The sequence below is a fragment of the Ahaetulla prasina genome, chromosome 1 (assembly GCF_028640845.1).
Source record: "Ahaetulla prasina isolate Xishuangbanna chromosome 1, ASM2864084v1, whole genome shotgun sequence".
NCBI lineage: Eukaryota > Metazoa > Chordata > Lepidosauria > Squamata > Colubridae > Ahaetulla > Ahaetulla prasina.
This window is the reverse complement of record NC_080539.1, coordinates 296,970,574-296,986,414: the sequence shown is the minus strand read 5'-3', so window position 1 is coordinate 296,986,414 and position 15,841 is coordinate 296,970,574. Positions and strand designations below refer to the sequence as shown.

Sequence of the window (15,841 nt, the reverse complement as noted above, 5' to 3'; positions counted from 1 at the left end):
AGGAAAATAATATCAAGTCTTTATTAATATTAATTATCCATGTTCCACTGGAATGTTAGAAAGCTAATTTGGAACCAGCATTGAATCTAAAAACTGCTAGTATTGGAAGGAAGTCCTATTCTAGGAGAGTTGTACCGAAATGACTTCTAAAAATTTTTGCTAAATTATTGGAGTGTTTCCCACACCCCCAACCACTGTGAATTTGCAGCTGCCAGGATCTGCCAGGATCTGCAAGATTAAACCATGGTATCCAGAAGGATGTAAGACCTTTCTCATATAAATCATTTAGCAGTTTGGAATTCTATACTGATGAATGGTTATGTTTACAATGAAGATTATTTATACGATCAAAAAAGTTTAGTCTTAAGGAAAAAAAATCAAATAATGAGAATTTTCAAATAGTTCTATATCTCAATGTTTGAGAGGAAAGGTCTTTCTTTTTTTCTCTCTTTTTCTCAAGATAACATGAAGCCTTTTAAATAAGCAATATAAAAAACTGCTACGCAGCCTTTATCTATGAACATGGACCCTGAGCCAATATCATTCATACATTTGCATTAGTGGGTATAGAGACAGGCTGAGATCCTGATGGAGCTAGAAAGGCTTTAATGCCCTCTTTGCACCCTATAGCAGTTCTGATTTAGATAAAGAACCGTAGCTATGGGTACCGATTCCTGTCCCTCCATCATAGCCGTAAAATGTCGTACTAATTGTCCACACTCGCACAGCTGAAATTTAGTTGCATGGTCAGAGCTTTCAGAGTCATAGCAATGGTTTGGAGAGCTAAACATTGCCCGTTCTTGTTTTAATGGGAACTGCAGATAAAAAGGGAAAAACATATAAACCTTCTCTTCCCTACTACTAATCCCAGTCTAGACTGGGTACCTCTCTGCCTTTCCTTTTTTCTCAGAAATATTTTGCCTTATGTATTAGGACAGTGAATAAGCTAGTGTTCTCTCTCTTTCTTTCTTTCTTTCTTTCTTTCTTTCTTTCTTTCTTTCTTTCTTTCTTTCTTTTTCTTCCTTCCTTCCTTCCTTCCTTTCTTTCTTTCTTTCTTCCTTCCTTCCTTCCTTTCTTTTTCTTCCTTCCTTCCTTCCTTCCTTTCTTTTTCTTCCTTCCTTCCTTCCTTCCTTTCTTTCTTTCTTTCTTTCTTTCTAGGGTGGACTAGACAAGAAAGTATCTAGTATGAGGAAATGGCGAGAAGGGTGGGGGGGAGGAGGCCTACTCATACAAAAGGCCCATCAGTGGAAACTCTGTGTTCTCAACCCATAAAAGGAAAGCAGACTGTGTTTGCTTTCCCAGCCTGAGTGGGTGGGATGGGGAGAAAAGATAAACAATCAGGGGAAGCACTTAGCGGCCGTGGTAAATAGAAGAATGTGGCTGAAATAGAAGAACAGACTATCAGTATAAATGATAAGTGATAGTGAAGGAATGGGTCAAAAATTGGAAAGGGTTTCTTAAGATGAATTCATTTCCAACCAGATTAATTAATATAGCTGATGCATATCTTTTTTACTTATATATATATATATATATTCTTCATGATATGTTGTTTTATTTATGACAATGTTTGTGTATACTGTTGTGACAAAATGAAATTTAAAAAAAAGATCACACACAGAAGAGTAAAGCACTTAGAGGGAAGTGAAGGGATGGATTCTTTCTCGTCCATGCACCTTACATTCTACTGAGTTCATTACTGTGCTATATGTTTTCAGGGATCTCTGCCTTGTTTACATGACTTAGAAAACTATTAGATGGCCCAAGAGGTTCTATCAAGTGATCTGCTTTCTGCATCATCTTTCAGAAAATTAAAGTGTTCTCTCTATAGTGCTCTATTTCAAAGTCAAATTAGGGTGGGGGGAGGTGTTGTCTCACCTTTCAGGTAAAAATGGTACTTGCTCAAATGGCATTATTCCATCTTGGCACTTAAAAGGGGTGGATTCAAAAGAGTATTATATCTGGGGTCTAATGTTATAACCCGAGTTTACTCATTTTTAAACGGATTTTATTTTTAATGTGACTCGTCTGGGTCCGGAAATAAGGGTTTCAGTTTAAATACTTATGGTAGCATAGTGCAACTGATTTGTTCCTGTATTTTTGTTTCATAATCACAGTAAAGAGACAGGAAGTTTATGTAACTTTTTTCACAGGGCTGAAATGTTCTTTTTTGGAAATGCATGTACTCACCCAATGACTCTCTTCCTGGAGCTCCTTCCAATGAAAATTTTATTTTTTTATTTATTTTTTAAAAATAATCTTTTTTAGACATATTTCAATGTTTACACCACATTTCCACTCTTTACAGCCTTCAGTATTGGTATCATTCATATATACATAGTTTTCAATTTTATAGATTACCATTCTATATATTATATAATTATTTAAAAATTTAATTATACTATAAATATTTATCTATGTACATACATAATGCCTTTTACCTTTAAATTGTAGCAATATTTACAGATATATACTATATTTCCCCAGTTTAATATGACTCTTAGGTAGGTTACTTTTGCTCAAAATTGGAAACAAGATAACACTCCTTCTGCTATAAACATAATAAAAAAGGTGCTTGATTGCGCAGAAATGGATAGGTTAACTATGGAACTAAAAGATAGAGAAGGAACGGAATACTATAAAATTTGGAATTTATGGTATAATTGGCTAGAAAATAGAGGTAAAGTTCTTACATAAAGATTACCAATGGAAATTTTATATTATGCTATTCAGAAGTATTACCTTCCAACAGGGTAGTCTGAATAGATGGCAGTGACATACAGGGGCCACAAACCAAGTAGAAGGAACAGCTGTCACCCCAGTGTGGGACAAGCAATGAGAGAAACTACTAGAGGAGGTGACAGCTGACATTCTAAGAATCCAAGCAATAGGATAGGGAAAACCATAGTTAGTTGTTTGCAACAATTTAAATTCTCATGGTTGTTTAGAACACATAACTTTAAGTTAATTAGGACCTTAATGAAACTCTCTAATACACGAGCAAGAGAGAACGATGCCAAATAGTCTCATTCCTGATGATATTTTACATAACTCCCTGTGCTGAGGTATGCACATGTGAATACTGCAGGGACATACAATGGTCTATATCAGGGGTCTCCAACCTTGGTCGCTTTAAGACTTGTGGACTTTAACTCCCAGAGTTCCTCAGCCAGCTTTGCTGGCTGAGGGACTCTGTAAGTTGAAGTCCACAAGTCTTAAAGCGACCAAGGTTGGAGTCCCCTGGTCTATATCAGTGATGGCAAACCTTTTCGGCAGTGAGTGCCCAAACCAGGATGCGTGCATGTGTGTATACCTGCCAGAGTGCCGGAAACCCAAAGTTTCTGATGTTCCAGCGCGCGCGAAGACGAACATGAGCACCAGAAATCAGAAGAGCAGCTGGCGACGTGTGTGTGCCCACAGAGAAGGCTCTGAGGGCCACTTCTGGCACTTGTGCCATAGGTTTGCCATCACGGGTCTATATGAAAATTGGTCACTACAGATGCTGGTATTTTCACAGTTTAAGCTTCTAGATCAGAGGTCAACTGTCCTTTCTTAGATTCAACCCCAGAGTTCCTCAGCCAGCTTTGCTGGCTGAAGGACTCTGGGAGTTGAAGTCCACAAGTCTTAAACCAAGATTGAGACCCTGTTCTAGATAGCTTGTTTGCACTGGTAGGACTAGAAAACAGCCAGCGCAACCTGGTTCCTTCCAGCTTTATGGGAGTATGATTTATATTGTGATGGAAACCGTAATTCAAGACAATGAGAACTTAGTTTGGCAAAGATTGTTTTGATTCTACCCACCCACATAGAACAATTCTGGGATTATTTTCTATATCACTTACAATAAGAAGCATAATGCAATTAGTTTTCAGTGGCAAGCTAGAGTTGAAGAATCCTTGTTAGCATCATTCTTAAGATGGTGCAGATCTGGCTTGTGACTTCAATCTCATTATTTCACCAACTTTGATTGAGACCAAATCAGCAAGGTGTTCTGTTTCCTTCCCCAATACTCCCAGCAAAGAGTCCGTCAGAGGCCTTCCTTTTTTTCCTTTTATTTACATAGATACATGTCCTGGCCACGCCTACCCACGGGCCTGCCAAGTTTCTGGAGATAACGAGGAAATTATAGATAAGGCCAGAATTACTCACGAATATATTCTTCCTCCATGAAATAGTTAGCTCGCAAATTCATTGCTTTGTCCAAGACAAAAACCAGGAAGTCCCGCCCTATTTATAGTCTCTGCAGATGTCACTGCATGACAATTATGACTTGGCTTTGTCCCAACTCTTCCGCTGCTGCGCCGATCAAGCCTTCGTAATCTTGCGTCCCTCCAAAACTGTTCTTGCAAATCAGAAGAAGGCCCGGGAGAATCAGGTGGCCGGCCCCTCCCTTTGAGTGGGTGCCAGGAGGAGAGGGCTCAAGAGAAGCAGGGCTTGCCAGGTCTTCTCCTCATTTTCTGAATCATCCGAGTCCAGGAGTCTGGGTCCAGGAACCTGGGTCACAACACTATCCTCACCGCAGGGCCCTTCCCCGGGCTGACGATCGGGATGCGGTCGGGCTGGGTTCTGCTCATGGAAGGCCTGCACCAGGTCAGGGCATGAACGCCGGAGGCATCTACCCAGGAGAAATCAGTCCCGTATCCCTTCCACGCGATCAAATATTGGAAACGACCCTTTAGCCAGCGAGAGTCTCAGACGCTGTGGACTTCAACTCCCAGAGTTCCTCAGCCAGCTTTGCTGGCTGAAGGACTCTGGGAGTTGAAGTCCACAAGTCTTAAAGGGACCAAGATTGGAGACCCCTGTTCTAGATAGCTTGTTTGCACTTGGTAGGACTAGAAATAAAACAGCCATGCGCAACCTGGTTCCTTCCAGCTTTATGGGAGTATGATTTATATTGTGATGGAAACCGTAATTCAAGACAATGAGAGAACTTAGTTTGGCAAAGATTGTTTTGATTCTACCCACCCACATAGAACAATTCTGGGATTATTTTCTATATCACTTACAATAAGAAGCATAATGCCTTGGGGGATTAGTTTTCTAGGTGGCAAGCTAGGGGAGTTGGAAGAATCCCTTGTTAGCATCATTCTTAAGATGGTGCAGATCTGGCTTGTGACTTCAATCTCATTATTTCACCAACTTTGATTGAGACCAAATCAAAGCAAGGTGTTCTGTTTCCCTTCCCCCAATACTCCCAGCAAAGAGTCCGTCAGAGGCCTTCCTTTTTTTTTCCTTTTATTTACATAGATACATGTCCTGGCCACGTCTACCCACGGGCCTGCCAAGTTTCTGGAGATAACGAGGAAATTATAGATAAGGCCAGAATTACTCACGAATATATTCTTCCCTCCATGAAATAGTTAGCTCGCGCCAAATTCATTGCTTTGTCCGAGACAAAAAACCAGGAAGTCCCGCCTCCTATTTATAGTCTCTGCAGATGTCACTGCATGACAATTATGACTTGGCTTTGTCCCAACTCTTCCGCTGCTGCGCACGTCGATCAAGCCTTCGTAATCTTGCGTCCCTCCAAAACTGTTCTTGGGGCGTTGCCAAATCAGAAGAAGGCCCGGGAGAATCAGGCCGGGCCGGCGCCTCCCTTTGGGTGGGTGCCAGGGAGGAGAGGGCTCAAGAGAAGCAGGGCTTGCCAGGTCTTCTCCTCATTTTCTGAATCATCCGAGTCCAGGAGTCTGGGTCCAGGAACCTGGGTCACAACACTATCCTCACCGCAGGGCCCTTCCCCGGGCTGACGATCGGGATGCGGTCGGGCTGGGTTCTGCTCATGGAAGGCCTGCACCAGGTCAGGGCATGAACGCCGGAGGCATCTACCCAGGAGAAATCAGTCCCGTATCCCTTCCACGCGATCAAATATTGGAAACGACCCTTTAGCCAGCGAGAGTCTCGACGCTGTGGACTTCAGATTCCTCCGACCCCCTCGGCGACAGTGACGGGTGCTGTTGGGCACCGGCGGGGACTCGTGTGGCCTCAGGAACCAGAAGGGACCGTGAAAACGGGTGGATCCGCATGGATCGTGGCAGGGTCAGTCGGTAGGCTACCGGGTTGATGACTGCCTCGACAGGGAACGGGCCGATGAATCGGTGGTCCAACTTTACCGGGCGGTCGGACGGGAGGTGTTTGGTGGAGAGCCACACCCGGTCTCCAACTGCCAGCGGGGCGTTGCCGATCGGGAGCGGTCAGCGGACCGCTTGTAGTCCTCCTTGCCCGATTCAGCTGCTGACGTACCAACTGTTGGACCGCATGCAATTCCGTCAGGAAGGTCTGCGTTCGGGAACAGGAGAGTCCGGTGGTGCCAGAGGGAAGAGCGGATGGTACCCCACATTGGCAAAGAACGGGTCATCTGAGTAGAGGTGTGCTGAGAGTTGTTAAAAGCAAACTCCGCCAGAGACAGGTAGTCGCCCAGTTGTCCTGTTGCTGGTTGATGAAGCAACGGAGTATGATTTATATTGTGATGGAAACCGTAATTCAAGACAATGGGAGAACTTAGTTTGGCAAAGATTGTTTTGATTCTACCCACCCACATAGAACAATTCTGGGATTATTTTCTATATCACTTACAATAAGAAGCATAATGCCTTGGGGGATTAGTTTTCTAGGTGGCAAGCTAGGGGAGTTGGAAGAATCCCTTGTTAGCATCATTCTTAAGATGGTGCAGATCTGGCTTGTGACTTCAATCTCATTATTTCACCAACTTTGATTGAGACCAAATCAAAGCAAGGATTGGTTTTGAGGTGGACAGTGATGCTTGAATATGATTTGGGATAGTCCCTTTAGCACGGATTCTGCTATACTGAAGAAGTTTCACTGATCGAGCTTAATTACTTCTGTATAAATTAAGTATCCAAATCAATAGCTGTATTTGTACTTTCCCAAAGAGAATGGCAGATGGTAGAATTTTCTCACTTTTAGGAAAGACCATTAAGAATTGTATCACACCACTGTCTTATCTTGCCCAGAAGCCAGTTTTCACAATGCCCAATCAAATATACAAAGAAGGCTACTTGTCTCCCAATCACACTGATGTCAAACTTAGAAACCACCAATCCCCAGGACTTCCATGAATTGGCAGGCAGCACTCCATTTCTCAGTAAAAGAAAATTCTTCCTTTTGTCTTTCCTATTTCTTCCACGATTTAATTTCATTAGGTGACCTCATTAGGTGACCTAGTCTTTTGGGAATGGAAAAAAGATTCTCCTTGTCACTTTATTTATACCACACGTAATTTTCTATACTTCAATCGTGTCTCCTCCCATTTTCCTCCTTCCTAGACTAAAAAGTCCCAAATGTACGTAACCTTTCCTCATCTTTGTTGGCCTCCTCTGAACCGTCTCTAGACCCACTATATCTTTTTGAGGTGCGATAATTAGAACTGCACAAAATATTCCAGATATGGTTACATCATTGTTTAATATAATGGCATTATGATAATGGCATCTGTTTTCAGTACTGTTTCTTATTATTTCTAACATAAAATTGACCTTTTTTTTTTTACAGCAGATGCACAGTGCATCAATACCTTTTATCATTACTCCAAGTTTTCTCTCCTTCATTAGTCACTGCCAGCATTGATTTCATTAGTTGGTATAAGTGTTTAGGATTTTTGGCACAAGTAAGCTCCTGTCAATTTTTTGAATAAGGTCAACATTCAGAAAAACTAGCAGACGACTAGCGACATGCTCTTTTGAGACTGGTATAAATTATAAGGCTATAAGCTTTGAACTTGATTGTTGAATTGGATTGTTGTGTGTGCAGTTGCTTCTCTACTACCATTTTTCAGTATGGTAAATATTTAGACTTTCTATTAAGGAAGTTGAAGCTTGTTCTAGTGATGGCTGCTGATACTACTAACTCCTGATGCCCTCTCTCTTGCTTATGGGGACGCTGCTGCATGTTCCTGCAAATGTTTCTCGGCATTGTTTTGAAGTCCAGCAGTTTCTTGCGCTCGGTACATCGGTAAGCATTCACTCCATCTTTTCTCCAGTGGTAATTGTCAGTAAATTCCTGTAAAAAACTACTTCAGCTTCAATCGCAATAATACAAGAGCAAACAATAGATTCAAACTTAATGTTAACCACTTCAATCTTGATTGCAGAAAATATGACTTCTGTAACAGAGTTGTTAACGCTTGGAATGCACTACCCGACTCTGTGGTCTCTTCTCAAAATCCCAAAAACTTCAACCAAAAACTGTCTACTATTGACCTCACCCCATTCCTAAGAGGACTATAAGGGGCGTGCATAAGAGCACAAAAGTGCCTACCGTTCCTGTCCTATTGTTCCCTTTCATTATATCAAAATAATATAGTTGTAGCATACTTTTGCTTATATATTATGTTTGTGTATACTGTTGTGATAAAAAAAAAATCTTTTCCAGAAAGGTAATTTTTGTTTGCACTAAAAAGCGGGGGAGGGGAAATTAATTTTATAGCATATAATGCTTTAAAGGCTATTACATTTTTATGGTTTAAAATCTTACATCTGATGAACTGGACTCTGTTTGATATCATATATCATAATATGTGTTAAAATGTAATACTTTAGAAAACACATCATGTTTTTGTTAATAACACACCAAACAAAAAGTTAAACAGATTTATATATTTAAGAGACATGAAATTAACAAGCAATCATGATTTCATTATCATATTACCCAAAGTTAAATTCTTGCAGCCTTTGGACTAAAGTCATCTTTAGAATCCATGGATGGCACATACCTTTTTAAGTATTAATTTTAAAATAAGGCACTTATCTATAACTAAGGAATATTCTTCCATAAATTCATGTAAAACATGTAGAAAGTTTTCCTATTGCTTAACCACAATCTTAAGAATCTGAAACAAAGACCCAGCTGTTGCTTCATCACCAAGCTATTCAGACCACATTTGTACATGTGAGAAATACAGGATTACTAGCTCCATGTTATGGAACCAGCAGCATTCTGCTACCCACAGACCATTTACTCCCACCTTGTTTCTCTTGCTTATGTGAATGGTGAAGTGATCCAGACCCTTCAAATTTACTGCACATGTCTAAACCCAAGATCTAATTCAAGCAAGTTAGAAGGCACACCATTTGTTGCTACCTTGTAATACCAAATGTTATTGACAGGAGAGAACTCAAGATCCTGAATATTGCTCAATTGCTTAAGTGAAATATAATGTGAGGCTAAGTTTCCTTTCTTTGTAGAAATGAAGGAAAACTTGAATCACAGCCAGAGGTTGATGTCTGGGAAATCCTTCGGAATGCTCCGCCATCAGAATATGAGAAAATTGCATTTCAATATGGCATCACTGATCTACGGGGAATGTTGAAACGCCTCAAGCGCATGAAAAAGGAGGAGAAGAAAAGCACATGTAAGAGAACATGTTTTCCTCCACCATTCAAATACAGTAAATTATCTCCTTTTAGAGAAGTGTGCCATGCAAACAATTTATAATGTTTTTTTCAGATTGTGGTCTTTCTTCTCCTACTTCTATTTATTATCCAGAAGAGAACAGCTGGTTCTATAAAATTAGAAATGAAAGTTGAACCGGCAAAACAACGACCACCGGATCTGCCGCTGGTTCAACTTCCGAGCTGTGGTGAGGTGCTCGAGATTCCGATGGTCCGCTCGACCTCCACCTGATGTCGGGCCCTCCAGATGGTGTCGCCAAGCCTCGAATGCAGCCTTGATAGCCAGCAACTCTTTTTCCCAGATAGTGTAGTTGCGCTCGGAAGGATTGAGTTTCCGGGAGTAGTAAGCGCAGGAAAAGTGTGCCGCCATTCGCCGGAGCCTGTAGCAGCACCGCTCCCAGAGCCACATTGACGCGTCTGCTTTCCACCACAAAAGGCCGGAGCGGGTCGGGATGCCTCAGGACGGGTTCCGTGACGAAGGCTTTCTTGAGGGCTGTGAATGCTTCTTGCTGCGGGGACCCCACCGAATGCAACCTTCTTCCTGAGGAGCTGGGTAAGTGGAGCTGTCAGTGTGGCAAAGCCCGGGATGAAGGTCCGTAGTAGTTGGCGAAGCCCAGCAGGCGCTGAACATCCTTCACCCGACGAGGGCTTCCCAGCTACACAAAGCTTCTACTTTACATGGGTCCATGGCTATGCCTCGGGCGAGATGATATGCCCGAGGAATTCTATGGAAGTCCGGAAGAAGACGCATTTCTCCAGCTCGCATTGAGTTGTTGCTCCATAGCGTTGCAGAACCAGACTGGCGTGTCGAAGGTGGCTTTCCCTGGACCGGGAGTAAATCAGGATGTCGCCAGGTAGATAACCACGAACCGATCCAACATGTCTCGGAACACGCTGCTCATGAAGTGCTGAAAACGGCGGAGCATTGGTCAACCCAAATGGCATGACAGTGTATTCGTAGTGTCCGTATCGGTGCCGAATGCCGCCTTCCATTCGCCTCCTTCTCGTATCCGCACCAGGTTGTAGGCCCCGGAGATCGAGCTTGGTGAAGATCGTGGCCTCCGCAACCTTTCCAGTAGCTCCGGATGAGCGGCGGGGGTAGCGATTCCGCACCGTAATGGCGCGGTGGCGGTAATCACAGCACAGGCGCAAGTCCCTGTCTTCTTCTTCACAAAGAGGACCGGGCCGAGAGAGGGACTTTGAAGGCCGGATGAACCTCGGGCCAGGTTTTTGTCCAGGAAGTCCCTGAGGGTGGCCAACTCGGGCTCCGACATGGAATACAGGCGTCCCACAGGCAGTGGTGCGTTGGGCAGAAGGTCCACGGGCAATCGAGGGGCCGGCGCGGGTAGTCGGTCCGCCTCCTTCTCGCTGAACACGCCGGGCGAAGTCCGTCAGCTCAGGAGGCAAGGTGATGGCAGCGGTGGACGTTCTGGCCGGCACAGGTGTGGCGGATGTGATCGACGCACTGCAGACTCGGAAAGAGATGGCGTTCGCGACCAGGCCACCTGAGGATCGTGGGTCCGCCAGGCCAACCCAAGGACCAAGGGAAAATGAAGGTCCGCCGTGACATAAAACTGGATCGCCTCCTCATGGTCCCCAATAGCCAGGCGCAAAGGCTGGGTGGCGAATTTAATGGGGCCGGACACCAGTTCTCGCCCATCAATTGTCTCTACCGCATCGGAGGGTCCACCGGAACCACGGGACCGCAAACTGGGTCACAAAGGCCTGGTCCATAAAGTTTGTTGTGGCCCTGAGTCCACCAGCGCATGCGCCTGGAGCCCGTCCGACTGGTTCCCCAACCATATCCGTGTGTCCAGAATCAGATGCCGAGGGGCCCAGAGTCTACTTCCGCAACGCCCAGTGGGGCTTAGTGCGTGCCCGACCTAGGGTTTCCCGAGGTCGGGCCTGCCCGCTTCCCGATTGGTCACGCTGTGATTCGGGGACGGCGTGCCCCACTTCGCTTTCTGGGGCAAGAAGCGGGCAAGTGGCGGGCTCCCCACAGTACAGGCACAATCCCCTTGGCGCCCGGTTCCGCCTCCTGGGCTGTTAGGCGAGGTCTGGCCGCCCCAACTCCATGGGCTCTTCCGCAGTGGTTACAAAACGTGGGGCGACCCTGGGTGCTGGTGGTGCAGGAAGTGGGGTGCAGATGTCGACGGAGGGTCCCGGGGGTGCGACGGGACGGTCGCCGCTGCAGACGGGCATCGAGGCGGAGACAAAGGGCACCAAGTTGTCGAGGGTCCGCGGCGCCTCCACGCGGGCCAGCTCGTCTTGCAATTCCTCTGAGAGTCCCTCCTGGAGCAACGTCCTGGCGCTGCATCATTCCAGTCAGAGTCCTGGCACAAAAAGGCGAAATTCGGCGATGTACTCCTGCAGGCGTTTCCCTTGACGGAGTTCCTTAAGGCGCCTGGTTGCCGTCAGCATTGACGGGGTCCTCATACATGGTGCGAGGTGCTGCCAAAACGCTGTTGGTCCGCCAGCAGGGGCTGTCCTGGAGCAAGAGGCGTGGCCCATCGAGCAGCCGAGCCGGAAAGAAGGTTAATCACGAAGGCCACCTTAGCCCGGTGTCTGGGAAATCCTCTGGCCTCATAGCCATGTAGAGCTGGCACTGTCCCAAGAAGGTCGGGAACATCTCAGGCTGCCCAGAAAACTTATCCGCACGTTATCGGGCACTGCACGAGGAGGAGGAGTGGAGGATGGGGGGGCTGCAGGCACATTCCTGGCAGCAAGTTGGCCTGCCAAGTGAGCCACTTGCTGCTGGAGCTGTTGATTAGCCACTTGTAGCTGCTCTAACTGCTGCTGTACCTGCTGCTGATCCATCTTTGGTGGAAGATGTTTTAGTCAGGTCTTGGACAAAATGTTCTGTTTCCTTCCCCAATACTCCCAGCAAAGAGTCCGTCAGAGGCCTTCCTTTTCTCCTTTTATTTACATAGATAAATGTCCTGGCCACATCTACCCACGGGCCTGCCAAGTTTCTGGAGATGTCGAGGAAATTATAGATAAGGCCAGAATTACTCACGAATATATTCTTCCCTCCATGAAATAGTTAGCTCGCGCCAAATTCATTGCTTTGTCCGAGACAAAAAACCAGGAAGTCCCGCCTCCTATTTATAGTCTCTGCAGATGTCACTGCATGACAATTATGACTTGGCTTTGTCCCAACTCTTCCGCTGCTGCGCACGTCGATCAAGCCTTCGTAATCTTGCGTCCCTCCAAAACTGTTCTTGGGGCGTTGCCAAATCAGAAGAAGGCCCGGGAGAATCAGGCCGTGCCGGCCCCTCCCTTTGAGTGGGTGCCAGGGAGGGAGAGGGCTCAAGAGAAACAGGGCTTGCCAGGTCTTCTCCCTCATTTTCTGAATCATCCGAGTCCAGGAGTCTGGGTCCAGGAACCTGGGTCACAACACAAGGATTGGTTTTGAGGTGGACAGTGATGCTTGAATATGATTTGGAATAGTCCCTTTAGCACGGATTCTGCTATACTGAAGAAGTTTCACTGATCGAGCTTAATTACTTCTGTATAAATTAAGTATCCAAATCAATAGCTGTATTTGTACTTTCCCAAAGAGAATGGCAGATGGTAGAAGCTTCCAATCTTATAACAGTTATATGTACAATTATAAATTTATGTCTTACTCTATGATTACAATATACCTCTCTTCTTTCTACAATGTAGCCTTTCTAATCATCAAAATCATAAATTTAGCCATCTTCACCAACCATACCTACGTTGTGGATAACACCAAATCCTTCCATCTTTGTCCAATATGACATTCTTTCTTTTAAAGTCAGCAGAGGGATTGTACTTTGGCAGTACAGCAGCTACTTCCCGTAGCAACCATTCCATTTCATGAACAAAACGGAGTTGACTATTTCTGTAGCTCCAGGATGGCAATAGCTTCAGGCAAGGCACCAACTAATTGGTATTTAATGCACCCTCCTCTTAATCCATGTTTTCAGCATTTGAAGGCTGCTTTATAAAGATAAGTGGAAGCTATAGTGGGAAAATGCCTTCAGTTAGTGTGTAATTTTTTTAAATGGGGAGAAAAGGAAAAGTAGTAAAGAATCAACTGAGAAAGATTTGGACTGTGTAAAAACAATTAGACATTATAACTACAAAATATTATCTAGATTGCAACACAATTAAACCACTTCATATGCTACAGTGAAAAACAGAGATGAGGAACCAAGGAAGGAGGTTATTTGTAGCTCAGGGTTGAAATCAGGGGTCCTGAGTGCTCTCTGAGCTGGGTTGTTTTCTTGCAGATGTTTCATTACCCAAACTAGGTAACATCACCAGTGCTAGTGGGGAAAGGTTTTGGAGACTTCAATTCAGCAGGAATTTCTATTAGGAAATATGTTCCTAATCATATTTTGGTAGCACAGCAACCAAACAGGACAGGTACAGACTTCAACAGATAGGACTGCAAAAAAACCAGGTGCAACCAACCTGCCTTCGATTGAAGACCTGAACCAGAAAAAGGGGAGGGCTGAGAAAATATCTACAGAGCCTTCACATCCTGGACATAAACTGTTTCAACTTCTCCCCTCAAGATAATGCTATAGGGCATTGCATGCAAAAACAACTAGACACAAAGATAGTGTCTTCCCTCATGCCATCACTGTACTGAATACCTAACTCCTACAACACTGTCTTCTGCCTAAAGATATTTACCCATGTAGTAGGCTGTATTGCTATTATCCTTGTCATCTTCTCATCTTTGTCATCTTCTCATCTTTCTCATCTCTCATCTTTCCTACTACCTTCTCCTATTGGTATATTATGATGTATCAACTGCTGTTTGTATCTTATGATTTATGATCTATGACTTATGAGACTTTGTTGTTGGTATGTACACTGAGAACTTATGCACTGGAGATAACTTCCTTTTGTGTCCAATCACACTTGGCTAATAAGGAATTTTATTTTATTCTATATGCAGACTTGACTACAAAGTACTGATGTAGTAAGGCTTGCCATTGGGAAAAAAATGCTACTAATATAGTTGTCCTTTGCGCAGAGTATGCACTTACCTGAATCTCAATGAATAGACTGTTTGCTTATCAAAAAAGTTAAATTTACAGATCCTTCCAGTTATTTATTGTTCTGAGAAATTACTAGGGATCAATACCATAGTAATACTGAAACACCCAGAAAGATAACAAATCAGGATTAGATTAGCTCCAAGAAAGATGCAACTATTCTGAGAGAATAAGTTCACTTCAATATTGTAAATAACATTATTGCAATGCTCAAAACAGGCAAATATTGGATTCTAGCAATGCAATGTGGTGAACACAACTGAATGAAAATAGTTTGAAGCTTATGTGCTTAATATCCCTTTTTGGTAGTTATAAATTTACAAGATTTCCATTTCAGCTGCTGCTCCTGAGGAGTATCAGGGAATGTATCTAAAACCTTTAATCAAAGCAAGAGAGTAATATGCTACAAAAAAGATATGCTACATTGATATATATTAATCTGTTCTGAAATACATGATAAAAAAGTTAAAGACTGTATGGTAAAATGGAGTGCAATTTTAGTTGTAATATAAATATGGATATATGGGAGAAACTGTGGGAAACTAAATTTACATTGTATCATAATTTTAAAAAGATTTTTTATAAAATGTTCCATCACTGGTATATGACACCATTTGAATTGTCAAAAATGTATAAAGGAATATCAAACCAGTGTTGGAAGTGTGAAAAGGAAGGGAGAAATTTTTACTTCCATGGTGTACTTGTGAAAAAGCAATATATATATATATATATATATATATATATATAGGTCTTTGGTTGTTCGGGTTTTCTCCCGTGTAAAATTGGAAGTGTCTTGGCGACGTTTCAACGAAGTCTCATTCGTCATCTTCAGGCTTCAGCAGTCTTCTGGGAGCAATGTGTGATCGCAGTTGTTTCTTCCTTTAACTGCTAGTGGGATTTGAACTGATTGGGTGGGAGCTTGGCTGTGCTCTGATTGGATGGGGGTTTTGTGCTCTGATTGGCTGGGGTGTGTCCTGTGTTGGTGGGGGCTTGTTTGTGCTCAGTTTAGTCTGTGTTGCAGATTTGAGCTGTTGAGCTGCATAGCTGTTGTTTGGCTTTGTGGTCGTGCTACATCTTCATAGTGGGTGTCAGTCTGCTGCATGTATGGATTGGAGGGTTTGAAATGGCTAATGTTGCAGCTGCGTCTGGCTTCTGGTCCTTGGTCGTGCTTCATGATCAGTGTGGGTTTGGGTCTGCTTTCTGGGTGGATGTGCGGTGGTGACATCCTGTGTGGACCTCGTGAGTGTGGGTTTGGTGTCATTCTTCGTGTTAGGGACTCGTTTGTCAATAAGGGCAGGTTTCCAAATGGCTGGTAGGCGGAGGTGTCATCTCGTTTGTTCATGCTGTGGGCGTTTTCTATCTCAATGGCTTCTCTGATTATTCTGTTGTTAAAGTGTT

At 43.8% G+C, this 15,841-nt stretch overlaps 1 protein-coding gene across 1 annotated transcript in view; it reads left to right on the top strand.

The window, feature by feature from the left end:
* Positions 1–15,841, top strand: part of MYBPC3 (myosin binding protein C3) — a 104,442-nt gene that overhangs the window by 29,186 nt on the left and 59,415 nt on the right. Inside the window, exons 10-11 of the mRNA XM_058161819.1 lie at positions 7,945–7,968; positions 9,201–9,367. Coding sequence (XP_058017802.1) covers positions 7,945–7,968; positions 9,201–9,367 — 191 coding nt within the window. The remainder of the gene's footprint in view (positions 1–7,944; positions 7,969–9,200; positions 9,368–15,841) is intronic.